General features: G+C 41.0%; 1 protein-coding gene across 2 annotated transcripts in view; it reads right to left on the reverse strand.

Annotated features, from left to right (window-relative positions):
* The window catches only part of ncanb (neurocan b), a 211,675-nt gene that overhangs the window by 82,575 nt on the left and 101,396 nt on the right, over positions 1–27,704 (reverse strand). For both annotated transcript variants that reach the window (XM_035949577.2, XM_023273505.3), the window contains exons 6-9: positions 25,365–25,492; positions 20,956–21,249; positions 19,090–19,944; positions 12,927–14,108 (exon numbers count right to left, since the gene is read on the reverse strand). In XM_035949577.2, coding sequence (XP_035805470.2) covers positions 12,927–14,108; positions 19,090–19,944; positions 20,956–21,249; positions 25,365–25,492 — 2,459 coding nt within the window. The remainder of the gene's footprint in view (positions 1–12,926; positions 14,109–19,089; positions 19,945–20,955; positions 21,250–25,364; positions 25,493–27,704) is intronic.

Here is a 27,704-nt window from a genome sequence, read left to right on the forward strand (position 1 = left end):
TTGGTGGAGCAGATCTGGTCTCTGCTGATGATGTCAGCACCCCAGCAGTCAGTTTGCAGAGTCAGACGACTTAATGCGTCCTGGAGCTGTCAGTCTGCATTGTGGAGTTTTAATAGAAACCGTTCAGCGCTACAGTCTACGAGTTCATGCACATGATGGGGAAGGTCGGCATGAACCGCCTCCCTGAAACCAAGCTGCCCTCCTTGTCTAAAGCAGTGGTACACAAGATGAAACTGAGAGGTCATGACATGATTTACACCTAAATTACTGAGGCATTATCACACCTTAAATAAAACGACAGTGTTTAAATGTAATGGTTGGTATTGCTAGGTTCCTTTTGTGACATAGATCATAATTTATTCAAACCCTTGGGCACAGCAGCTGTCGTCTTATATGTCCAATATTATATTGTCTTCACGTGTTCTGACTTAACTATGTTCTCTTGTTTATTTTGCATGTTTGCAATGGTATTTATACGCTGAACTACTTTTAAACATTCATCTAATTCTGAATAATGTTCTTTTTGAAATGCTACATAGATAAAGTTAATATTTTTTAAATGTATTTATTGTTATGATTAATATGACAGAAAAGAAGAAAAACATGCTTTAGTGAAACAATTTTTTGTAATAATCTTTGCATTTTGTCATTTCTAGGGAAATAAGATGAGATAAACTTTACTGGTGCTTTATTGGGGAAATTTACAATACAAATACGGGTTAACTGTGACCTTTTCTGGTCTTAGAAGTTATTCCGCTGAAACGCTTTGAGCTTGAGATGGGTTTAATACAATTTTGGTCACGTCTGCGTCGGACTGAAAAACATCAATTTTGCAATGAAAGCATGGTTAATTGAAAGGCTGAGAGGTGGCAGCCAGGTGACGAAAAAGGACAATTCTGCAAATTGAGTTGCGGGCAAATAATTTTAGCAACTTGCTGCTTGAATAGTGTATGTCTGATTGACAGGTTCATAAATGTGGGTCTAAATTAGTTGTTTTGTCTCAGTGTGTAGCCTAAGATTTAGACTATAATAGCACAAAATATCACTGCAAAAATGCACTATATGTGTGCAGCGATAAAATGAATCAGGACACGTCGCTGTGAAGGCCACATAACTACATACAGTATGAGTCGGTCCACTGTTGTAAATTGAGTTGATCTTCTCACTATTGATTTCCTGATCAGAGCACCTAATCAGCTACTGAGCGTTCCCCAAACTACAAGGAAGTCAGCGCTCAAGGACAAACGACAAGTTCTGCGCTTTCTGGATCGGAGTTTAAACCCAGCTTGACCACTTGGAAAACTGCACGCGTCATCCGGCACCCTTTGGGAATGTGCTCATATCTTAGAGGGAAGGCTGTACACGGAGCAGGTGTAGTGATGTGATTACTGTACCGAGCCCGAGCAGACAAAGCAGGATTGATGAGCACTGCAGGGGTGGGAGCAGCTATTTCTGAAGTCTGACCACATGCTGCGCCCTGTGTCTGGCTGCAAATACACACCTGTGCGTACCTGTGCGATAGACCGAGTGTCCGAGGGAGGAAAACAACACTGGATGTAGGCTGCAGTCCGTAACGTCAAACCTGGAGCTCTAAGGCAATCCGCATGTAATCCATTACACTAATTCATTAATTATTAGTAAGCAAGCTGCAATCAACACTGGATTACTCAAATGACTACGACTACCTTACAACATATTAAACTGTTCCAAGTTATTTATTTAAATGAAGCTGCTATCAATTTCAGTCATATTTTATTGGTGTACGTCAACCCTAGAGGTGTATATGACCTGAAAGAGACAGCGCTGTGGAGATAAAAAACATAAGATATAGCACATCTTATCACATTAAAAATCTAAAAAGTACAACAATAAATATTCACGTACACAATTTTACAGCTGAGTTTCGGATTCTACTTCCATGCAAAGTTTTAATCACTGCTAAATGAAACTTTGCAACTGCATTAAATACTTTCCTCCTGTCTTTTTGCACAAGCAAACACATAAACACATAGACACTTGCACACACACACAACCACACAAACTGAGAAAGCATGACACCAGCGATTATCTACAGTGCCAGAAGCCTGAGACGGCAAAAAAGCAGTCGATGCACTCTCAGCGAGCACCTTCTGGGCCGAGCGTCACACTGAATCAGTCTGGAGAGGACCAGGGAGGAGTAACATGCCTGCAATTCAATACAACCCAATTCCGCTGGTCTGCGCGGCGAGACTGACAAACAAATTGAGGGTCCATTGTTACAAGAGCAGCACTTGTAGCATCTCCGTTCGCCCTAAATAAATTGCATTATCTGGGCTGTCAGAGTGGCAAGAAAATAATCCATCCTGGCTTATCATCACAAACACATTCAATCCACTTTGTGTTTCCCTCCCCTCCTTCTCTTCAATGTGTCTTTGCGCTCATTTTCGGGGCTTTGTGAAATAAGAACATTGAATCAATTGCATCCCCTGCTTTTTTATAATTATCCAACAATATTTTATATGAACATTAGACAGAGAAAAAGTAGATGATGGGCACCTTATGAATTATTCAGACTGGGACTTGTATTGTTACACTCCTAGTGAAGCCAGAACTCAATGAACATGCATGTATGCGTGATTAATATGCTGTCCAAAGAAGTGTGCAATAAGCATAGTTGAGCGTGCAGTTTGACATTTAAAACATGAATTAGTGGTAAGTGCCCATAAAGCACAGGGGACAGGTATGGTCTTGACCCTGAAATCCACTGTCCAGCTTTCATATTTTTGTACGCTGGCAACATATGTGGTGCAACAGCTGAGGTCAAGTGTAACCAGACATGAGTTGCATGCAAACCAGGCAGCAGAGCAAGAGGCTGGTATTTGTGTTAAAACTGGGTCTGTGGTTTTATTTGTTGAGTAATGCTGTTTTTTCCCAATGAAAAAAATACTTTAGATGATATATAATGATTCAGATCATCGCTGAAAGAGCAACTGCACTGCGATAACAGTAAAACAGGCTATATTGTGAGCTTCTTCTCATCCATCAGTGTTTGTAGACTATAGGAAACGATTTCTTTACGCTGATTAAATCCTTATGTTACGTTCACACTACGAGTGACAAAACTGTCAAGGATACCCAGCTACGTTGTTGCCGAGTCACAGACGAAGCGTTGTTCAAGTGCTCATTAATGTTGTTAATATTACAAGAAAAAAGATAGAGCAAGAAGGGTTTTTCTTCCTTTTTTAGACAGAACAGGACCAAAGATTGTAGGGATATTATTGCTTAGAACTTCAGTACGTATTTAGGAAGTTAACATCACGCCCGTCATACAGTGAAAAGTGTCCGGCACCAGTTTTACTTTATATCGACGGCTTCAATTGAGTTGTCGTCCAGTTGCTTTTTCATTGGTCTGAACACATTATTAAAGCCATCTAGAGGCAGCAGGACTGGCATGTGTTACAGTGCATGTGTTTCTGTTTGAAGAGTGCTATGCTAAAGTACAGTGTCAATATGTGCACAATGAACCAATGTAGTTACTCTGATGATGCCAAACAATGCCAAGCTGCTGCAAAGCAACCACACAAGCTTCTGTCATCTTGTTTGTGGGGTATAAGTCCTCATGTGGTGTGTAGATTTGACCTGGAGCACTGGGAAAAGAAGTCTGTCCGACAATACTCTTTGATTATGACAAGGACTGTGATTCAGCTCAACAAAGAACAGGAATGATGCACTACCTGTCCATTAATGAAAGACACTAGACTCAGAACATCCACAGATGCTGCAAATTAAATGTACAAAGGCACTTCAACGTTTGGCAGCACATTTCTAGTGCTGTGTGTTTGTCCCTTGCCAGCAGCTCACAGCAAATAAAACCATTTTCCTGCTTGGAGAAGGTTATTTGCACTCTCGTCTTGATGAAAATGGTGAGTCATGCCCCACCGTGATTGGCACATCTGCTTAAGAGTGATGAGACCAGTAATGTGCCTGGCTGAGATGATTAATCACCATATCCTTCAATTTATTCTCTAATGCTGCCAAATCCTTTGTGCAAATATGGACACAAACGACAAACACACGTTTGGACAAACCTTCACTGACCTTGGACATGTGACTTTGCATGTTGTGCTGTTTTTGCAAACATGCCAAAGCAAAAAACACCCCAGAACAGAAAGGGAAAGCAGGCACTGCACAAACACATACATACACACGTGTGCATGCACACACACACACTGAGATGGTGTTTCTATCACTTCAAAGGTCATTTAAATGACTTTCCCTAAGACTAACCATCACTACTACTCGTCTAACCCTACAAAGACTGATTCACATTATGGGGATTTGCTTTTTGTCCCCGAAAGGAGGTCGAGTCCCCACAGAGTGATTGCGTAAACACATTCAGATCCCCACATATAAGCAATGAAAGCACACACATGGTTTAGGGGTCCTGTGCTCTCTTTCCTGTTCGTTTGTATTCCACTGTGGCTACTATTAAGAAGTTGTTCTGACAGCAGAGCAGTGCTATTAGAAGAAGCAGGCTGTGGGCAGCAGGGTTTGCTTGGAGACATGTTTAAAACTCAACAAAGAAGAACTACTTTAGATGACCTGACAGTGCCCCTGCCAGCACAAACTCTGAAAAGCTTCCCAAAGAACTTCAAATTCACAACAGCAATTTGCAAATGTGCCCTTTCTCCTTATGGCTCTCCAAATTCTATAATTTGCACTTTCATATCCACCACCTGTACCCATTAAGAAATCTTCCTCCCTTTGAGACATGTCATTTTTCCCCGTCTCTGAATCCTCACCGCTGGGACAGATCTGTGGGTGTGTCAGACATGGCCGACATGAGGAGACCCTTCCACCCTTCCACCCGCTCTGGGCTGCTGGCTGCTGCATGATGCGTTGTGACTGATGCTGGGAGTCAAACACCACTGCCACTGCTCCGCTCTGCCTGCAGCGCCGGCGAGAGCGAGAGGGAGTGAAGTCAGTCAGGCAATCTGGCAGCTCAAAAACTCCAGCTGGGTGCACTCATCCCCTCTGCTGCCACTCCTCTCTAGCTTGAAAATACCTCAATTTGAAATCATACATTTCAGTGTTAACCTTGATGGCAGGCGGCTCCCTTTTTGACGGCGTGCGCCTGCATGTGTGACTGGTGGAATTGCTGACAGATATGTGTCTGACTGCAAATAGGGAATGAAAACGCGAGAGCAACAACTCAAGGATGCTGCTATTCAAATCTTGTTGGATGTGCTACAGGAATAATAGGCAGCCTATTTCCACCATGTCTGGCGACCAGTTTCACATCATAATAAATTTATGTCCGGAGCTTTCTCATTTGGGCGTAATAGAAGCAGTATGTTCGTGCAAGGAGAAAGTGATGTGAAAAAATGCTACAGTTTGTCTCCTTTCTTTGACCTCTAAGGGGACAGAGCTGTTAGATACAGATAGAGAAGTGAAATATACTTTCAGTAAAAGGAAGCTGATTCCTGACGTTTAATCTGATGGTGCCTGAAAGCTCCATTGTAAGGGTTACCCACATAACCTGACCAGGTTAGTGTCTCCCTCTCGGCACAGCCACACAATGAGTCCACACAGAGGATTAAATTCTTTCTGACAGCACCCTGTCAAGCTCTCTGTCTCCATCCATCCTTCGCATCATCTCCCAGTTGGTGGCACACAGAGGTGATGTTGTTCTTTGCTTTATGAAACTCTACGCACCCTCAGGGGCCCTAAGGCTGTACCTGACAATAAACACTCGCCGATAAGGATTCACTGGGGAAAAAAAAAAAAAGGGAAACAATAGTTCTCAGCGAATCACTGTCTGCTTTTTTAATGGGGTGACATATAGTTCAGCAGAGGAATTCTCTTATCTGGTTTAGAGATGCGGCTAAATGAAAATGACTACAATAAACTAGGAGGAGATGAAGACAATCGAATGCTCCAACAAGCTGTTGATGGTTTAAGCTGCTGTGTTGCTACATATTTGATTTTTGATAGTTTTATTGCTCATTGAGTCATTTGCTTTGACTGTGTCTCATTCAAAAAACTAAGCGGAGCACATATTCCCTATATTTGGCTGATGTGGGAAAAGCACTGATGATGATAAACCTCTAGTCCAAAAATGCAAGGATATGGAAAGTTGAATGTGAAGAAAAAAGGACGACGAATTCTCTGTGCATATGTAAACATCCATCCGTCCATTGTCTATACACCGCTTATCCTCATTAGGGTCGTTGGGTGCTGGAGTCTATCCCAGCTGACTTAGGGTGAAGGCAGGAGACACCTGGACAGGTCACCAGTCTATCACAGCTCTACATATACAGACAAACAATTACACTCACATTCACACCTACAGACAGCTTAGAGCTACCATTTAACCTCAACATGTTTTTGAACTGTGGGAGGAAGCAGGAGAAACCAGAGAAAACATGGAAACTCCACGCAGAAAGATCCGTGAACTGGGGATCTTCTAGTTGCAAGGCCAAAGTGCTAACCACCAAGCCAATGTGCAGCCCATGTGTGAACGTAAAGCTGTGTAATAATAGAACAAATACATGATTAAAAAGCACATGTTGTGCCCAGGGAAAGTGAAAACTGGAGCCTAGAATCCATTGTTATTGTGCTACTGAAGTTAACACTTTGGTCTGCCTCCCCAGTGATCTTAAGAGGGCTGTGAGATGAGAAAATATTCATAAAAACAACAAAACTTGTTTTTCAATTCTGCTGCAGATTTGCTACTAGGAACAGTCAAGATATTCAGTCATTCATCTGCCATAATGGGAGCTTGGGGTCATACAATCTAAAAAATAAAACACAGCGGCCTGTGATGGGGCTCCTAGAGGCTGAATAATCACCAGGTTTTGTTGTGGCAGCAAAGATAATAAAGCATTTTTATGATGCCATAAAAATCCCTGTTCAAGACAGCTTTTCTGTGCCTTTTCAGGCTCACTGCAGAATATTAAACACAATTTTTGATGGCACATTAGCTTTACAAATGCAACTATTTGTTTCATTGACTTTCACATGTATAAATCAACATTTTCCATTCCCCAAAATGTCAGTGAACACTGAGAACATACTTAGCTGGAGTGTTTTGCCTGCTGTAAAGAAAAGTCCTCACTGAATTATTAAATCGTTGTGTATTTTTCTTCAGCAGTTTAAAGCCAGCAGAGTTTTGCAAAACAGCATGTATTTACCTTTATAACAGTGCTTGCTTTAGTGTAAAATGACCTTTACAGTTGCAGCAATTGACTCAGTCCATTGAAGTATCATGAGCTTTCTTTCCATCCTCAAGGCTCTTTTTCTCTCCTTTTTATCTACACTCTGTACTTAATCTATATTATGTTGTTCTGGCAGCAATCCATTTTCAAAATAATCTCAGCTTTAAAGACATTTTGATAGATTTTCCACTTAGAAATCCCACCCAACTGTGAGGAAAAAAAACAGGTTTTCTTCAAAAAACTCCACCCACAACTTAAGTGACAGAAGGGTTCCTCTCAGACCACTTTTTTTTTTGTTGTCAGCAGCTATTCTTCATGTAATGGACGGTCAACAAGCAAAGTGCTTCCTTATCCTTGAAACTGACATTAGTAAATTTCTGTTCTACAAATCTGAACTTCACCATAACCCCCTGAGCCACCACCAAATGCTAAAGGACGGTGTTGCTGATGTTTTCATTAGCTCTGAAATGTTCATACATGGGTTTCAAATGGAAAAAAATCTATGTGTACATTTACAAAGTAAGTATTTGGGATGTAATTCAATCATTCATGTGGGTGGAGGCGAAAAGTCCCACAGCTCTGTATCGCTCCACAGCTTGGCATTTCCACTTTGGGATTGCAGTAGTTTTAAGTAACTCTTGTAACAATATTCTGCCAACATATTTTGGTTTCACCTGAAAATACATCATAATGAGCTTCTGCTAATCTGAAAATCTGGCAGTAAGAGTGCCAGAAAGAAAATGTTACATAAAAAAATAGCAGAAAACTATAATATTAAAAATTAAAAAAAAAAACAAAAACGAAACATCATTGAAATGAGTAGCAATATTGATATTTTTGCAGACTGAAATACAGTAAAACTGTAAGACTTTACAGTGACACACTGTCAAAGAACAAATTCCTATTTGTGAAAATACAGATTTTTGATGTGGATATTATATATGTTACTTGTTTTTTGTCTTTTTCTACAGTCAATACGTGATTTTTCTAAATGTTACTTTAAAAATGGATTTACCTTTTTTTCTATCTTTAATATACATATTCTGTGTTTTGAATAATGGCAAATATCTGTAAAATTCTAGTCTTTTTTGCTGATCCAAAAACAGTATAAAACTTTTTTTAATTTTACCATCAAACATTGTAAAAGAATGAATTATCATTTGCAAAAATACAGATTTTTGATGTGGACAATTTTTGGCCTGTTTTTTAAATTTTTTTTTTATTTATTTTTTTTTTACAATTAACTAATAAATTTAAACATTTTTTTTCTGTAATTGGACAAGTTATTATCTAAAAAGATCTGTAAAATAGCAATAAATTGTTCACGACACCACAGATAAACTGTCAGTAAATTAGCATTTTTTACAGTGAACATAGCATCTCCACCTGTATTATGTGTTTGTGTTAATTGTTCTGCTACATGTACTTCAAACTAGTTTAGTCTAAGACTTGTTTGAAGTACTGTTTGCATGATAGGACTAACTTAACTGACACCAATCTTTTGTAGCATCATGAACAAGAGTAAAAAGGGGGTTAAATAGTGCACATTGCCTGTGGTTTCATATTAGAATTGCCGCCACAGTTTACCCGTAGCCACAAATTCTCACCTCTCAAGGGCACTTGCATCATGTGAAGGGAATCGGGGGAGCCCAGCAACACAACAACTGACTGTACAGCAGCGACATTGTCATTCATGTCAGCACCAATAATCTAAGAATGAAGCAGCCCAAAGTCATAAAAGAAAACTTGGCTGGGTTGTTTGACTTCGTCAGTAAGATGAGACAGTATCGATTAATTGTCTCTGGCCTCTTATCTGTGAGAGGCAATAATGGGATTTTGTCATGTTTGTAAAAAAAAAAAAAAAATGGTTTTGTTTTAATAAGTCGCCTTTTGTCTTTAACAGCCTTCACCAGACTGAGATGTGTAACAGTATTTCATCCTGGAATATAGACAGGCATTAAGAGAGAGTTGGACATTAGAGACTTGGTGCATGTTCTGTGGATTTTAAAGTGGCGTGCATTATCATTATTAAGAGTCAGTGATGTACACAAAAGGCTCAGCGTGATTCCTCAGCAGATTCTGTTTAAGCTCATTTTCAACACTCCGGTTGCTTGGTTATTCCCCTGGTTAACGGGACACAAAGAGCCTATGCACAGTAAGCACAGAGCGCTATGTAACGCCATTTCATCCCACACCACGGCAGAACCCAATGTCCCTCAAGGCTGTTCTTTAACAAATCCCATTCATTTAATAAGCAGCAGCCAATAGCACAGGATTAGATTCAGCAGGAGTGTTTGATATGGAAAAATTGTGGAATTACACCATGAAAAGAAAGAAGAAGAGAAACTTGAAGATGAGGAGCAGACAGGAAGATGATAGATTAGGCGATGGACGGATTTAAAGGGAGGTGGCTCTTTTCTTTTTTAAAAGGCGGTGATGAGGCTCCTGCTGAGGATCGCACAGGGGACAGATACGGCTTGACGGCAATTGACTGCCTCATGTTGCATCACATTAGGGTTCAAGAGGCTATCAAAACATTATGCCAGGGGGAGTCATAACAATGACCAGAGGAGTAATAAAAGACATAAAGTCAGGGAGATAGAGAGCGAGAGCGATGGAGAAAAAAAGCCGGCATGGCAGAGACAGAGAAGATACAGAAAGAGGGATAGTGAGGAAAAAAGATGGGAGACACAGGGAGCGAGAGGCAGGAAAATCAATAGACTTCTATATGCAGCACTGAGAATGTGCCCTCTCACTGCTCCAGACAGCCCATCCAAGGACTCCAACAGCCAGCAGACAAACTGAACATCTATCCACAGACCCACACTGATAATATGCCACCCCAGCCTGTGCCTGTCTCCATTTATCTCCGTCTTGCCCCCATCCGCCCACAAATACACATACACAGCCATGCACACATATACACACACTTCAACCTACTGGCTCTTCTCCTCCAAATTTAACACTCTAATTTGGTTGAGGGCTGGCTGCCGTGTTATTGATGTTGCCAGAGGTCTGATCCATCTTGAGACTGGGACAAGGCTTTAGTCAAGATGACTATAACTCAGAGGCATCCTCTCGCCTGTTTGCCAGAGTATCAGACCAGCATTGGTAATTTAAAGGCTGGACAGGCAGCCGATATTACTGTATGCACCTGCCTCGCTTCATCAACGTGAAGGGCTGGAAACTAGCGCTCTGAAGCTTTCAGTAAATTTCCATTCTTTTTGGAACGCACTGGGCTGGAAATCAATTTTGTAACTTTTTTGTCATGTTACAAACTTCCTTAAATACCGCTTTTAGGGATTATACAATATGGAAATGATGATATGAGCAATTTAAAAAAAATGTGTTTACTTTTTTACAGTGTTTGCAGTGAAGGATTAAGACATATTCTGTGATGGTGCGACAGGTGGGATGGATTATCGAGGTTTACTCCTGAGTGAGCTTGGAATTTCTTCACATATATTTAGCTTTATTATTTTTTAAATGTTTGAGTATGTCCACCGATTTATGTGGGTTTAGCTGGAGGCCAGAGCAATGGGGAATTGAAAAAGCTGGCTGTGGCGTTATATACATCAGTGTCTTATCACATCGATACATTGCCAAATAAGACACAGAGGGGCCCCGTTGTATACAAACAGTGAATAAAGACTGGAAAGAAGCACAGAAATGTAAAGAAGGAAAAGACGGAAGGAAGGGAAAAGAAAGGCAGAGGAGGAGAAATGTGCTCTCTGGAGGCCTGTGAAACTGTGTTAGCGTAGTCTCTGATCATTGATTAAAGAGGTTTATGTACTCCAACCCACAGAATCATGGAGGACACACTCACCTCTCTCCCCCTTCTCCCTCAACACCCCCATCCCATATTCTTCCCTCCCAGAGCTGTCCATCCTCCTGCCCTTTCCCTCCTGCGTCTCTATCTCTGTGCAGTAATGGGCAGACAACCACTGCTGCAATTTCCTCTGTACTAAAAACTGACAACTACAAAAGGTCACGCAGAGGGAGGGGTCTTATGCTTCTAATCACTCAACAAGACTAGGGCCACTCAGTCCATTCAAATATCACCCTGATAAAGATAAAAATGTCCTCTGATACTGACTGCTTTGTTTTAATTTTCTTAACATAAAACAGGATGATACAGTGAGTATGGAGACTGCAATTTAATCTCAAGAATGACAGGAAGCGTCCTTGAGCTTCCCGGTTACATAAACCAAAGTTTTTCTTCTCCAAATGAAAACTACCTGAAGTATTTACATGAAATTAAATGATTGCATAATAGGTCACGGCTATCCTCCACAGAAAGCATTCAGAAAATGCAAAATATATTGAATGCAGCACTCCACCTCAAGCAAACAAGACGAAGCAGCGTTGAGCCTTTGCTATTGGTTTGCTGCCGCGCATTCTGCTGAAATCACAATCTTATCAGAATACCCTCCTCCTGCTGTTATTAAATGAGTAAAGGCAAGTCCTGCACTTCACAATACCATTTAAACTAGGAAATATCACTGGATCAAGGCTGGTTTCTCTGAGAAACAAAAAAACACCAAGCAAAGAATGGTCACTACTGTTAAAATGTGTGTAAATGCCGGCAATAAAGTGGTGAATATTGCAGGAGAAGCTCAAAGCGTGCAAGAGAGAGGACATTTTTTCAAAAACATACAGTAATTGGAAGTAATTTTACAATCTGGAGAATCATTATTATTAGACTTCATGTAAATTAAGCTCCTTAATTCCTACTAATTCTATTCCATCCATGGGGTGTCTTAGGAAGCAAACTTTTAGAAATGCACTTTGCTGAACAAGATGACTAATCACCCAAGTCATAATTTTAAATATGCATTTCCAAAACCCAGAAAAACACCAGAAGCACGGAGCTGGGGATGAATGAGGGACATTAGTTAAGCAGAAAGACACAATAAATATTGCAGTCCTTCAAGACAAATACCTTAAACATTAAGCAAACAGATTTTGGTCATTAAGATTACAAATTTAGACAAGGAAGAAATGAGCGGTGCTAAGAATACAGTGTTTGCTCTGTTCATTTACTTTGTGGTTTTTTGCCACAGTAGCGGTTCCATTAACTATCATAACAAATCAATGCGACCACGCTGAGAAAAACGACACAGAAACCGCTGCGACTGTGAACTGTAGATAGACAGCGAGAGAAGAAAGTTTAGCCGAATGTGAGAGAAAGAGCAGAGCGAACATGAACAAACTAGAAAATGAGAAAAGACAAGAGAGCGCAGTCAATTACGAGTCCCATCTTGTAGTTTGTGTCTACATTGATTTGTTGGGGACTAGGATCTCTGCCTCTCCCCAGTTCACCTAACTGCACTCACTCTGACCCGCTAATTACTTCACTAAGACCTAGTTGGTCTCACCTCAGTAAACTGCCTCGATATCTGGAGCTGTCTCCAAACCAGCGTGAGAGGGAAAGACAAGGAAAGAAAGAGGATGTGAAGGCAAAAAGAAAGAACAAGACAGGATTAAGAATGCATGATGTATGTCAGAGCAAGAGACAGAAAGGAGATGTAAAATGAAACAACAAGCGAAGGACAGAGTAAGGAAATGGAGGAGTAGGTATTTTGTATTTGAGGTGGTTTGCAGAGACTGTGAACTCAAGTGGAGGGTTAACTTACTGCTGCTACTGTAAACATATTTAAATATGTAGTGCTAATCCCAAAGATAAGAATGAGAGTTCAATCACTCACTAGTAATGCCATGGAGACCTACCTGATGGGATGATCCCAAATGCCCAGTTGGGAACAAGAATACCAAATGGATTGCTTGCGTCTTTGTTCTCTGTTGTCGCCAGGGTTTTTTGTTCCTCTGGCTTTGAGGTTTTCAAAGGTGTCCAACGACTTCCCACAACGAAAGACTCTGAAACTGCAGATCTGGATTCCATTGCTGTTGCACCAACTTTGGAGCCTGACGCGACGGTGGTCAAATGAAGGACTTCAGCAGCTGTTTGAGATTCTCCACCGGGTGCTGGAGTTGCTGGAGTTTTCTCCTTCTCTTCCTGAACCCAAGAAATGGAAATAGATGGCTCCTCTGTTGAGGACGTGTCAGCTGTGTTTTGCGGGGTGGTTGCTGTGGTGGCAGGATCCGTCCTCTGAGCGTCTCCAGTGAGAGGCTCCACAGTTGTTACCTCAGAAGTTGTCAGCGCCTCCATCAAAGCTTCATGCGTGGTCGCCATGACCTCGTTCCTGCTGGTGCCTTTGTTGTGCTTCCTAAGGACTGGAATGAATCCTGAACTTGAACTACCCTCCACTTTACGTGAGGAGGCAGAGGAGAGATTGTCGGTAGGTCGGCGTACGTAGAGGATCTCTCCCCTGGCCTCCTCTGCTGTGTCTGGAACCTGGGAGCTCTGAGGTGGAGTGGTGGGTTGCTCCACAAGCTGCCACTGGGACAGAGTAGTGTGCTCAGCCACAGTGACGAAATCACTCTGGCTGAGTGAAGATTCGCTTTCACGACTCAGTTTGGCACCACTGCTGGCCACATTGTTGACTTTCACTGCAAATCCACCAGGAAAGTTGCCCCCCTCTCCACTCCCTTCTACCTCCTTCTCCTCGCCTGATCCACTTCTGGCAGCCGGAGTAGTAGCTCCTTCTGCATCCGGGTCCTTGCCCTCACCTGAGTAGTTTTCCAGGTTGTCCTGTTGAAGGGAGGTGGGCAAGGTCATCACCTCAAGGGGTCCTGATTTGGCTTCCAGTGGTTCCCAGGTGGGATGTTTACCCACATAGGCCACGTTTCCAGGAGGGCCTTGTTTGGGGCCTCGCATGGACTTGATGGCCCACTGAAACTTGCTGTTTGGGTTGGGAACAAAGGCAGGGTGTCCTCTGGATCCCTGAGGACCGGATATGTTGACATGTTCACTGGGTGGTGATCTCTCAGTAGGACCCGATGAAGGGAACTCTACAGGGAAGAAAGAGACAGAACAGACTAATTAATACAATTCCATCATCGGGGGATGGGGCGAATTTAATTTTATGGATGTAGAATTAGCAATTAAAAGCTCAAGCCAGCCTTACATGAACCCAGTGAAACTTGTTCGGGGAGCATAGTTACAAAATGATTATGGAAACATGACACTGTGTTAGCAGGGAGACGGCATCGCTGCAACCAGTGGTTTGAGTCAGAACAAGTATGTTCACCACATGGATGATATCTGATTTCTTTCATAGGAGATACACATCCTTTTTTCTGTGTCTACTCTGCAAACAGTAGTGGGATATAAAAACTAATCAAGCCAAGCAAAAACTGCATATAAAACTAATGTGATTATGTTCCAAGCAGGTAATGGAGTTTACTATGTAACAGTCAAATAATAGTCTTTCGTTATAATTTCAAACAGTCATGACTAGCAACAAGAAAAGTTGAAGTTTGGGAAAGCAAAACATTTTTATATTATTTATTGATAGTTTCACAGAAAAAAATTACCACTTGTTTGATGGACTGAGTGAAGATGGTTCGAACAAATTTGATTGACGTCTCCCACACCACACGAGCAAACAACCTCACAACTGTCTTTGGATTGCTGTTTAAATCCTCCCTTAATCCTGATAGATGCACAAAAGAATTTAATTTCCCTTTATACCAACTGAACCTGATAAAAAAGAGCCATGATAAGAACAAAAATATGAAAATTTTCAAGTGATGGAGCAAAAATGTTACATTAATTGTAATATTTCAATTCAGAACCAATGATATGGCCATAGATCAAACCAAATAATGGTTTAAAAAGGCAGGTTTGAAAAATGAGAGTTTTTTTTTTTTTACTAACTCAAGGGTTAAAAAAACAAACAAAAAAACAATACAGGGAGCAGATAATGGTTAACCAAAAACTGAGACTAGGAAGAAAAGCAGAAGAAACAAACCAAAACCAGAAAACAAAATTAAACAAATGGGTTAAAAAATGCACAAACCAGAAGAGTACAAAAAACGTGAAAGAACTCAGGGAGGTGAACAGCAAAGTAAACATTAACTGGCAACTAAAACAAGGAAAGACAAGCCTATATATATATATATATATGTATATATATATATATATATATATATATATATATATATATATATATATATATATATATATATATATATATATATATATATATATATATATATATATAGATATAGATATATACACACACAGATGGGCAGATTGATGCGACAAGACATAGGTGAAACCAATGAGGGCAGGGCAGACGATCAACGAGGAGAGAAAACACACAAAGGGAGTTTACGACCTAACAGGCAGCTCTTACTGATTTACTTGTCACCCAATAATCTACACAAAACAGTTGTTTAGGCCTGCAAAAGTCCTGTTAATGATTTGTTGTCATGTTTTGTGTCTCTCATTCAAACATGATTGCATATTTAGTTCTGGATCAGACTTTTTTCTACAAAGGCTCACAATTTAGCATGTAAAACTACAACAAATTTAGGAACCTAATTTCTTCTCAGATAGACTTAATTGCACTTTTCAAAATTTGCTCGAGGTTTGCACATGAGCAAATACAATATAAAGTTTAAGAACTACCTGAGATTTAGGCTCAATTTTCCCTCGGTGTGTTTGTTTAAGCCGAAGGCAAACTGTAATTTTTAGTGATCAGCAAGTAGCAGTTAACTGTCATTTACTGTAAGTGGGAAGTTTTGGATTTTGTTCCTCACCAGTGGAGCTTATCAGTGTGGTTACTAAAGTTGCTGGAGTTTGCAAACAAAAACTGAGGGCTGCCCCTTGTGGATGGGTGAATACACACTCATGCACACAGATAAACACACACTGAAAGGATGGGAGGATGTATTCAAATGTAATTTCACACCTCTCTTCTCTGTCCCTGTTTTCTTGTTCCCTGTGGATACTTTTACCCAAAACAACATCCTGCTGGAATACACTCGCCTGTAGTGAGAGAAGCCATGTGGAAAAACGCAGGAGCACTTGAAAGACGATAAGCAAATGACTAGCTCCACAACAGGCTCCATCTAGATCTGTTTATTTAGATGAAGTGGTCCACTGTACCTTATCAGCTTACAGCTTTAAACCAGACTCTGTCTAAACCATCAATAATTCATTCTGTCTGCATGTGTGACTCAGAGCTTGGTGTGTGTCGAGTTATTTTCTTTTTTTTTTTTGGGCAGCGGTGCAGCTGTGTGACTAAGCGGCCCAACTAGCGTTGCTATCTTCATCATCGCTCTGCTCGGTCTGGCAGCCCTCATGTCCAAAAAGTACAACAATACAGCACAACAAATTACCTCAAGAGGGAGAACATACACAAATATGTCCATGCATAAAATATTAAAAGCATATGTAAATTATTCAGAAGGTTCACTGTTGCCTTATGCCTAAGTGAGGTTTATGAGTCAGAGGTTCATTTCCATAAGAGCCATGTAGCCTGGCGTAATTGTCCTATTAATAATCCAAATAGCTAATTACATACTTTTACTACACACACTGATGGAAGTGAGAATAATTAAACACATTAATCTGGTTTGATCATCTATGTAATGACCCATGTAATAAATAAATTGAGACAATTAGGCGTAGGTTTGGGGGATTTCATGGCGCTATTTAGAGCACGGTTAAAGTTCATCTTCGCGGCTGTAAATCTGCCGGTGATGGGCCAGCTGGAAAAAAGCCACAACTCAAAGCAGATATGCTGCAAAACAAACTCATAATAAACCCCATTCAGACAGTAATTGTGTGCTTCCACTGTGAGTGGTTCTGCCATGTTGACTCCACTTTACTGGAGTAAACGGGCTGAGAGAATCCCTCGGGTCAGGCAGACATGATATTAAATTGTGAGAGTGGAGGCTGACAATGAAGTAAAGAGAAAGAGAGCGAGACAGATGGTAGCGGTGCCACCTCATCCTATCTACAGATATGGCATCTAATAAAAAAAGACTGAGGAGAAGTTATTGCATGGCCATGTGAATTGTGTCAGGAGCATCTACACTCAGTGTCAGCGTATAGGTCCAACTGTCTTCTATCACATAAATTTAGTCTCTGGGGTTGACAAAGCTGGTGAGAAGCAGACATGTATTTCCTTGACAGACAGTCAGGATTTGAAAGTAGAGTTTCATTCAAATTCCACATTCGTCAGAGGCAGTTGAGAGAATACTACTTAATTCAATGAAATGTTCAAAATATTTTGATTCGGAGGGGAAATAATTGAAATTATCGCTCTGCACTTAGAGACCATCCTTCAGATTCTGAAAATAATTTGACTCAATATTCAAATTCTTCCTTGGATGCACTGTCTGCAGAGCAAAGCTTTGCATCCCCCTCAATCAAAGAGGCAACATGGCTCCGTCAATCGCTAAAGAGTGTTGAGATCCAAGGGATAGCCTGCGGTGTGCAATAACAGACTTAATTCAGCTCACTGAAGCTGCGTTAAGAAGATACATCAGCTGGACAGCTTTCCATCACGGCAACATGAAAGACGGAAGCGTCTTCACCTCACCCTCCTTCCTCCTGCTTTCCCTTTCTTCCCTCTTCCTCGCTCTACTCATGCCCCTTGTGTGTTGCTCACCCTCGCTGTAGTGATCATTACCGCCTACCTTCAGAGAGCCAGAGCCTAATTGGCAGAGACATAGATGGAGGTTAGAGTAAACCACAGTGCAGCCCAACCTCCACGTTAATTGGATGAGGCTGTGAATAATGCATGCGGACTAAAGCTTGGATTTTCATTAATACCTTGGGATTGGGTTGCCATGGAATTTCAGGTAGCGCAGCAGTGAGTATTTATATTAATAAAGCCAGCAATTGCTAGGTGAGAAAAGCCCATCTTTATTGAATCATTCTTCTGGCTGTCAGTGTGAGAGTGTTTGTCTTACTTTGTATCCTCCCCTTTTAGCCACTGCCAAGGATGTGTTATTTGTGGTGGCCATTAAAAGAAAAAGCAGCCTCCCCAACCCAAGGCTGCGCTACACTTTCATTTCAGCTCCTGTTCTGTACATTTCTCTACTGAGATGCAGTCTGGCATTACTGTAGATGCCATGCTCTGGTAATTATTGGTCCAGCAATCTTCCAGTCACGTTCCAATGATCTTTAGTCCGCTGTTCCCCTTTCAGTGAGAAAGTAGAGGAAGTCAATTTGGGTTTAGTTGCAGGGTTTTTTGGGTCACCGGTCACCTTGTCTATCTACAGTTTGTTGTACTGCATCCCTCCTGAGGGCAATTCACTCCATCTGCCTCCAGACACTTAAGGTTCTTCAGATGCAACACACACACATTCATCCACTCACACTAACACGCTGGATTTCTACCCATTTCTGAAAGTTTTGCTTTGTTTTTCTCCTCTGTTTAATTTATTCCTCACAGTTAATATTTGTCACTTTTTTCACTCTAATGCATCTTTGACTCTCCCAAATAATAAGCATTAATTTGGGATGCAGGTTTGCTTTCCTTTAAAACGAAGTTTACATGAACAAACCTTTCATCACATCAAAATAGATTTTAGCAAATCAAGCTTAGCTGTTACCTTTTTCTGACAACCTGTACTGTAAACAAAACCGCCTGTTAAAATATATATATATGAGAGAGAAGGCATAGCGGTCTGCACTCCAACGTTCTGCATTTACTGTACACGCTTTGCCCCTTTTGTTTGTTTGCAATTACCGTTTAATTAAATTTACAGCAATACTTCAAATTGCCCTGCGGAGGAATATATTACAGCATACTCGAGGGAAGAGGAGGGAGCGGAACGGAGAGGCAGAGACTATTTGAAAAGCATGACATAAACAGATTCTATATTTACCAACGACATTTAAATGCATCACACCTTCATTTGAAACACAATTTCAATTCTGTTTCAATTTCACGTGCAGTTATTGGTCTTAAAGCTTAAAGTTTAACGTAAATACACACAGAAACATATAAAATCAAAGCTGAGTTCATACCGTTGATAGTAGATTGAGGGTTTTCAGTGAATGTGCCAGCTGCTCCTTCGACCGGATCACTGCCGGCGTCGCTCTTCTCTGTGTTTTGCACTGCAGGCACTAATCGAATCAATGGCATCACCTCTTTCTCCTGCTCAGACAGACCTTCATCTGGACTTTGTAGTCCGGTGCTGGGACCCCTGAAGGAAAAAGCGTCACTTCTGTGCTCCATGATGGCATTGTCCATGCTGCCTTTGTTATCGCTGGGCTTTGGTATGCTCAGGTTTCTGCTGGATGCTTCTCCTTGCGTCTGGTTCTCTGCCACCTTATCTTCAGGCCCTGTGGGTTCCTTCTCTGTCTTGTCACCACCTTCGCCCCCAGTCCAGTACTTGAAGGGCCTCATAAGAGTATTAACAAACTCCGTCAGAATACTATTACTGGTCTGAGGCTGTGGGGTGGATGCATCCATGGAGGATAATGTCGGGGTGTCAGATCCAAATATATCTTCTTCCTCATGGGCAGAACCTCCGTGGCGCTCCAGGCTTTCAAGATCAGAAAGGCCCAAAGCGTTGCCGCTTACTGGGCCATCCTGACTGGGTTGGCTCATTCTGGATTCATCCTGTCTTTCATCCCAAACCTTCCCAGGCCTTAAGTGGATCACTACATGCTCTTCAGAGATCTCAGAAGAGTTGTTTGTCCCTGCGAAGGACGGGGCTCCCGCTTTCTCCAAGTCGACCAGGCCGGTCCAGATGTCGGTCTTGGAAGAAGGGCCGCTCCGCAGGGCTTCAGCGACTGTTGACACGGCATCTACTGCTGGGCTGGCTGTTTGGTACAAAGCTCGTGCTTCTGCAGCCTGGACCCCCGCTGGCTGGTGGGCTGCAACACACAACATCCACATTTCATTTGACCTGCTTTATCTGCTGCTGCACAACACAAAAATAAACCTCATTTTTGCTACTGCTATCAAAACAAAATTGAATTCAGAGCATGATACGGTGTTGTGGCTTGACAAGTATATCACAAGTGGATTTTTCTACTCCAAACTCCAATCATTTTAAATTAACTAACACACATACATTGTATTCATGCATCATTGATGAGATTATACCAGCAATATTATACATATGAACCAAATCTGTGTTATTAAGGAAAACATATTACCAATTTGATCTACTTTTAGTTTTCTGAAAGACATCGTTTGTGTTAAATATTAATGCAAATGTGCACACAACATTGTGGGTGCAATGAAAAGGTTCATCTATCAGCTGTTTGCTTTGACAGACTTACTGCTGCTCTGCTCTCATGCTGTTCTTGTTTACTTGAAATGATTGGGTTATGCAGATGTTTTGCTTCAGTGATATTTCCATACGCTGACATTGTGATGAAAACGTTCTTTTTTTCTCCCCTCCCATTGGTGGAAATATCATTTTCAGACACTAATCTGCAGTCTGCTGCAATCAATGCAAGTCAGCAAAAACAAAATGAAGCTTTGAAATGTGTGACGACACAATATCAGTGTACAGAACGGGGCGTAAAATTAACAAAGTTAACAATGAAACTAACTTATTCTAGTCTCAGTTACCACATGATGGAAGGTAAAGGTCAGACAGAGTCACTGGAAAGCCCAGCTGGATTTACTGTGTTCATGCTCTCGTTCTTTTAATCTCTCTTTTGATTCTTGCTCTCAGGCTTCACTACACAACATACAAGCCCTTAAATCCACCGGGAGGTCCACAAATGGCACACAATCTCTTCTCAACTCCTTCATGTGTGACACAAACATCTCGTGCTAATTAAAAATCAGAATGCAACGTCCCCAGACCCCGTTGCCATGGTAATTACCACATTGATGCCATATCAACTTCCTCATCACACAGCTCTCGGTACCTCGGTAGCAGTAGGCATCAAAAAGGGCCATGGTGTTAGGGAAACCGGTGCGGTTGGGGTTGTTGTAGACAGTCCGAACGCCAGGATCGTCTCCGCCGCAGTTTTTCCGTGGGACATTGATGGGATAACGAACGCTACCATCGGCCAGCCAGCCGGGATCACACTGGTCCAGACCAGCCTGCCAGGCCAGGTACAGCTGCCCGACAGTGGCCAGCTGGGCTCCCAGTGAATGGCAGTGGGTGGAGGCGGTGGCAAGGCTCAGCTTGTCTGGCACTGTGGAGTGGAAGACTTCACCTGGAAAATGGGATAAAAAGAGAGAGATGAGGAGTTGAGTGCGTTAGAGAGAAGATACCTTTCAGCCCTTAGACCAAGATCACGTTCGTTCAGCTGGTTTACAGTTGTATGTTTTTGAGAGAGGACTGGTCTTATGGCTTGTTGCGTTTTACAAAGTGATGAAGACACATTTGTGTCTGTTTCTTGCTGTGTGTGTGAGTCTGTCAGTATGTTCTTTCAAGGCAAGGAAATAAGTTCTAGCTGTTTTCTTTTTCTACTTTGTCAACTTTGTGAAAAAAAATGAAAGGGTGGAGACTTGAAGCAAAGGGATGAAAGAAAAGGTTTACTTGTAATGCAAAAGAAGGCTTTATTTTTGTCCAGAATAACAAAAAAAAACTTCAGACATTTCAAAGGATGGACTATATAAAGGCAATTCTTTGTATTCAAAGTAGCTGCAAAAACGGATCTAAGAGAAAGACAAGCACACAGACAGCAACGGAAGGAGAAGAAGAAAGCTGAAAGGAAGCTGAAGAAAGGTGCTGCTGATGTTGATAAAATAGTAATCCAAAAATAGAGCATTGCCAAGCGAGACAGCGAAGTGCCCAAGAAGATCTCTATGTCTGCACAGCACAAATAAAATTAAATGATCAGATGATCCACTGGCGGTTCAGGGTGCGATGAAAAATATATGAGCTGAAGGTCTGGACAGTGAGACTGGGGAGCAGAGAACAGAAGAACAAGTCTGATAGGAAGATGCAGGAGATTTATACTGAGAGCAAAAAAATAGAGCTTCTGTTTGAAACACTACAGAGAAAAGAAAGGGCACAGGGTCAAGATGCAAACAAAATGAAAGCAGAAAGAAGCAGAACAGAGTTATCTGAAAAGATGCCAGAAAATGCCTAAAATATGTACTGGAAAGCTGGTAGAAAGTTGCTAATCAATATATATATGAGTTTAGAGAAAAAAATATTCTAAAAAATCAACCCAGCTACAGTCACTTTTGACTAAACCAAACCAAGGTGTGTTACTGTGCACAACACAAACGCTATAATTAACGTTCTAGTTGTTGTTCTTTTACAGAATAAAAGAGAAAACACCAGCTATGCATGTACTGGTGATTTTACCTTGATGGAAAGCAATTATCTCATGATTGTTTCAATCAGATGGGTAATTCCACTGAATAATACTGTAAACTGCTGGATACAAAGTCGAGAGGTGATCATGTAATCTTCTCCGTTCAGCATCTCAGTCACTACAGGGTGTTCACATCGTCTATGAATAGCTCAGGAAGCTACTATTATGCTTAATGACAGCTGCAGGTCATGCCACCTCATAATAAGTGACCCAGATAAACTAACCCCTGTAGCGGGTCAAAACGGCGATGTTAAAAAGCCTGCTGTTATTATTATTGTTCTCTGGAATATGCAGGAGGTTAACGAAGTAACACAAACACCTAATTTCAGTCAGGCAATTCACATGGAATTGATTATAATGTGAATGCAGGATCGGTGCCTTGTTGATATTTGGCGTTTGAGCACTGAGCCAGACTTTTCCCCCTCGAGGAAACACCAAGCTCAGCACAGCAGGGAGTAGAAAGTGATGATAATCACTTCCCCCCTGGAGGAATGTGGAGTCAGTGTCTACAGTTTAATGCTGGGGTGGAGGTGGAGCATCTGAAATGTCGTGAGAACAGCAGAGGGGGCAATGATGTGTAAAGGCTCTAAATAGAGTATCTGAATGTTTTCCCTTTTTATTGCTTTTCAACAATGAATCGAGGTTGGTCATAGACAATTTAATTGAATCGAATTGGTAGACGTAGTGGTTCATTATTGACTGAACCTTCCAGATACAGGTGACTCTATGCTACAATCACTTGAGACACATTTACTTCACTGAGATGATCTTTATTATATTAATCATGTGACCTGAGGTGAATTAGGAGATTCATTTCAAAGAAGGTGAATACTTATGCAAATACCAGTTTTACATTTAAAATTGTTAAATGACATTACTTTGTAGAAATCCGTTTTGACATTGACATAAAAGAGTCTTTTTTGGTAAATTCCTGGCAAAACGCCTACTTATGTTGACTATGATTTAATGTTGAAAAGGGGATGCTTAGTTTTTATAGACATTGTACTATGTAGGTATACTTTCTTAAAGACAGGATACACTGGATGTACAGTATGCTTTTAAATTAATATTCGGATACCAACACAAAGACCGAATATTTGAATATTCAGATATTCAGGTCCAGCTAGTTGTGACCAGAGTAAGACATGTAAAAGTAAGATTTTTTTTCCCTTCATTCCCATTGTTGCGGACTGCTTGCTCAAAGGGAATCCAAAGGGATCTTTGGATTGTTGGGTTCTCATATGTTGTAAATTGGCATTATGTAAAGAAAACTGAACTTAAAAAGTGGCAGTGGACTTGAGTTGGCTGCCTGAACGAGCTCGCACAGCTGTCAAATATTTAAATCTATTAACATTTATTGTTTTATAGCTAAAACAATGAGCACAGCTCTGTTTTAGCACTAAAGAATGGCCTGACTGCACCTTGTTATCATTCTGCATTAGGGGAACAATTTAGAATTTGCTTGAATTTCATTTAACTAATCACAATCATCTAGAGTGGTTCTAAGCCCAGGATGCTTCTACACAATTTACCCTTAGTTCGGTTCGGTTAACTCTTCGGTGCATCTTCAAAATTATTTTTTTAAAAAAAAAAGGAAATTTGCAAGGAATAAGATGATAAGTTCCTCAACTTATTTCCATTCTTGTCCCTGGTGAATACTTGGTTCAATAGCCTTGCATTCAGTGAATACAGTGCAAGATTAAAGAAAAGTCAGTCATGTAAACTAGCAGTTGAGACAAAAATGTATCAACAGTACACTGAAAGGAATCAATGTTCTAGAAGTTCTGGGTTGACTGATATACTGTTGAAGATGGAAATATGAATGGATTAAATAGTTCCTAAAGAACATTTTAATATCTCCAGATTCCTTTAGATGATGGTATGATGTCAATTAGATGAAATATAGATGTCCATCTTCCTTATCTGTAACCCTTCATAAAGGGTCACAGTCATTTAGATTCTATATCGACTGTGCAAAAATGATCTGCACACTAAGGTGCTGCCCGTTTATTACTGTTCCTGTACTTGCCAAGCTTTCAGTGGTGCATATGCAGTCAAGAAGGCGGCAGATTTATCAAGCAAAACTGAGGGAAACTTCTAAAACAGAGAGTTTTTCTATTTGACACTGAAGTAAACAAAAGCAGAGCTCTTTTTTCTAGCCAATAACCCTTGATTTTAACGGTTGAAATGCCAACTGTGTCTCCATCTGCCTTGTAATGCTTCCAGCCAACTGGTTTCAAAAGGAGAACGCTGTTAAAAATGCTTTAAATATGCAATTGATTGCTGCATGCTCTATGCTGCGTGATATGATGATAACAGAGTGAGGCAAAAGGTAAAAAAGTCAGTACCCTCGCAGCTGTTGATTCACAGGGAAGCCAAAGTATAGAAGTTGTACTGTTTGTGAAATTACACAAGAAGTAAAACTTTGTTGGGTTACACAAAGAAAATCTGGTTAGCCAGACATGCTAACATTTGCAGCTTATGTTAGAGAAGACTGTAAATATATGTATGCCCATGGCAAACACTCCTTTCTGCTAACAACATCCCAGTGTAGCACATTTACAGATGCCAGAATGAATTCAAGTGTCTAAAATCTCCATTTATCGCTCACTACTGTGTAAAATATTGAGTGAGAACTATTCAGGGAGTCGTGAATGACTGTGAAGGTGTGATATTAAACTCAGCTAGACATTTAGTCCACCTGTTGCCTTTCTTGGCTCTACCTGTGGCAGTGTGAATAAAAAAGTAAAGTTTTAGACTAACACTACTGACCCTCTTAGCAGATGCCTTTAGGAGGCAGAAACATGACAGCTAGACTCGATATTGCTTCTTCTTCTCACTTCTACGAACTCTCCTCCCCTCCCTCTCCCGGGGAGGCTCTTCCTTTCTGCGCTAACAGAGTATTAAGTCCTGGTCACAGCGTTCTCCAACTGCGCACCCACGGCTTAGTGGAGCCATGCATGACTAAACTCAAATTTATAGTCGAAGCCCCTGACTCCTACCTTGAAGCTGCTTAGCGAAGCAGTAGACATCAAACAGCTCATCAGGGGACCTATTGCCGTAGTTACGGACTCCAGGTGAGTCTTCGCGATCGCCATAGCAACCAGGCCGAGGCGACTGGATGGGATACCTGCAGAGGAAGCCGGGAGACGAGGGACAAAGACACAGAGAGTCAGAGAGGAAGAGAGATTAATATAGACACAGTTTGCTCCCTCGGGATAAGCATACGAAATGAGATGAAAACTGAACCACACTTTTATAATCACCTGCCCTGGATACAATAAGTCTTCTCACAGATTACCAAAATATATTAGCTAAAGAATAACAACAACAACAACAATATACACATCTTCACCAAAAACAGGCTGGGATGCCAAAGTGAGGAATACAGTAACATTCGCTACATGCCACAACAACCTCAGGGCAATAATTGCAAAGCACTTCAATAGATAGAGCATCTTGTTTCTTTTAATTATTCTGCCCTCACTGTGAGTCTCACAGCGTAATTACCCAGCAGTTTCACTTTAAATCATTTCAGAAGGTGCTTAATGCTCCCGCAATATAAGAATGCCAGGAACACTCAAGGTCTGGAGTGAGATGGAGAGGTAGGAAGTCAAGGAGAGGTTAAAAAGAATCAGGAATCTCTTCAGTGGCCTGGCATGCCTGTGGGGTTGAGAAAACAGCAATCTATATTTAGGCTCCAACTGAGCAATTATTCCACAAGAACATTGATTCCTGCAGCACCAGGGCACGAGCAAGGAGGCTGATTAAAAGATTATGCCGGGCATACAGGGACTTATGAAGTACTTGGAAAAGACACACGCATACACAAAACCAAATATACATGCAGGAGGCATGCATGCATACACACAGCCATAAACCTGCAATCTCACACAGCAACCTATTTCCATGAGTCTTAACAAGCCAACTAAGTCTTGTAGTGTCTCTGGTCTCTTTCTGCTTGGTGGCTGATGAAACGACGGCTGATGTCTGTATTTTTCCCCCTGTATTAATTGGACACTTTCCTCCTGGCTGATGTGCAGTCAGAGTCTCCTGGATCTGGACCAATTAGAAAAGCTCCCGAGTGAAAACAACAGGAGCAGCAGCAGGATGGAAGGGGAGAGAAAGAAATGGGGGAAGGAAGCTGTGCAGCAGGAAGCTTGTCAGAAAAAAAAAAAACAAAAACCATCAGGATGACAACAGTCAATCTGCTTTCCGAATGGAGCCACAATGATTTGAAATTAAAATGTAGATATGGAAAACAGTGTTGAGAGGCGAGCGCCGACTGGTAATGTTAAGTGGGACTTAATGGAAGGTGGCAAGCTGAAGCACATGCAGCAGCCTGACAGACAGCTCAGAGGGGGCAAAGGTAGTTAAATGCCTTTCCAGTGTGCAAACAAGCAATTAAGTCCAATTATGTTGCACAGTTTACCTTCATTAAAAACTCCAAAAGGATAAAAATGACTTACATACTTCATACTTTTACACGGTTGACAAACTTTTCTGTTTGACATACTGTTAAAATCAGCATGCATTTGCTTTTGTTACAATGACCATGAGAAAAATTATCAAATATATTAGGCTGAAATGTAGAAATTGTAACATAACTTGGTTGGGCAGAAACTGCTTTTTTTTCACCCACAGTCACTTCACTATTATTTAGTCTCTAACATTCAGATTCAGTTACAGACTATATAGATGAAGTAAGGTTTGATTTCAGATGTTTTTGGCTTCTCAGTTGCTTTAAACCCCTTACAAACCCAAAACAAAAAAATCTCACCGTTCAAAAAAAATGACACCATTTATCAGAACCAAACATGGTAAGGACAAAAAGAATCAGCAGATTTCCAACTTTCCAATGGTCCTTGAACTAATCATCTGTGACATGTCAGTCCTGTTGGGAACATTTAACCAAATCTAAGCCAAAAACAGTGACATTTCATCAAATTTACATTACTCTACATTTCTCATTAAAGAAACTTTAATCAGACTCCTGCACATTGTCTAACTTGCAAAGATCCATTTATTACAGCATCATTTCAGAGCTAGATCTTCAACGGGTAAATAGTTTACTACTGTTTGTGAAAGTAGTTCACTACATTTGTCTGACGTTATTCTAGCACTAAAACCTTGTCCTCATGAGAGTGTCTTTGAAAGTTAGACAGTGTGTAGGAGTTTGATTAAAACTTTTCTTTTGGATACACTCATCCCTCTCCTACGCACTTGTCTCATGAAATAGACTTTTAAGAAGTTCCTTTCACTTAAAAGATAGCCATAAATGGACTGTTCAATCTAACCACATTCTGTAAAAACAAACAAAAAACAAATCAGAAAATTCAACA

Source organism: Amphiprion ocellaris, chromosome 2 (assembly GCF_022539595.1).
Source record: "Amphiprion ocellaris isolate individual 3 ecotype Okinawa chromosome 2, ASM2253959v1, whole genome shotgun sequence".
In the NCBI taxonomy this organism is placed as follows: Eukaryota; Metazoa; Chordata; class Actinopteri; family Pomacentridae; genus Amphiprion; species Amphiprion ocellaris.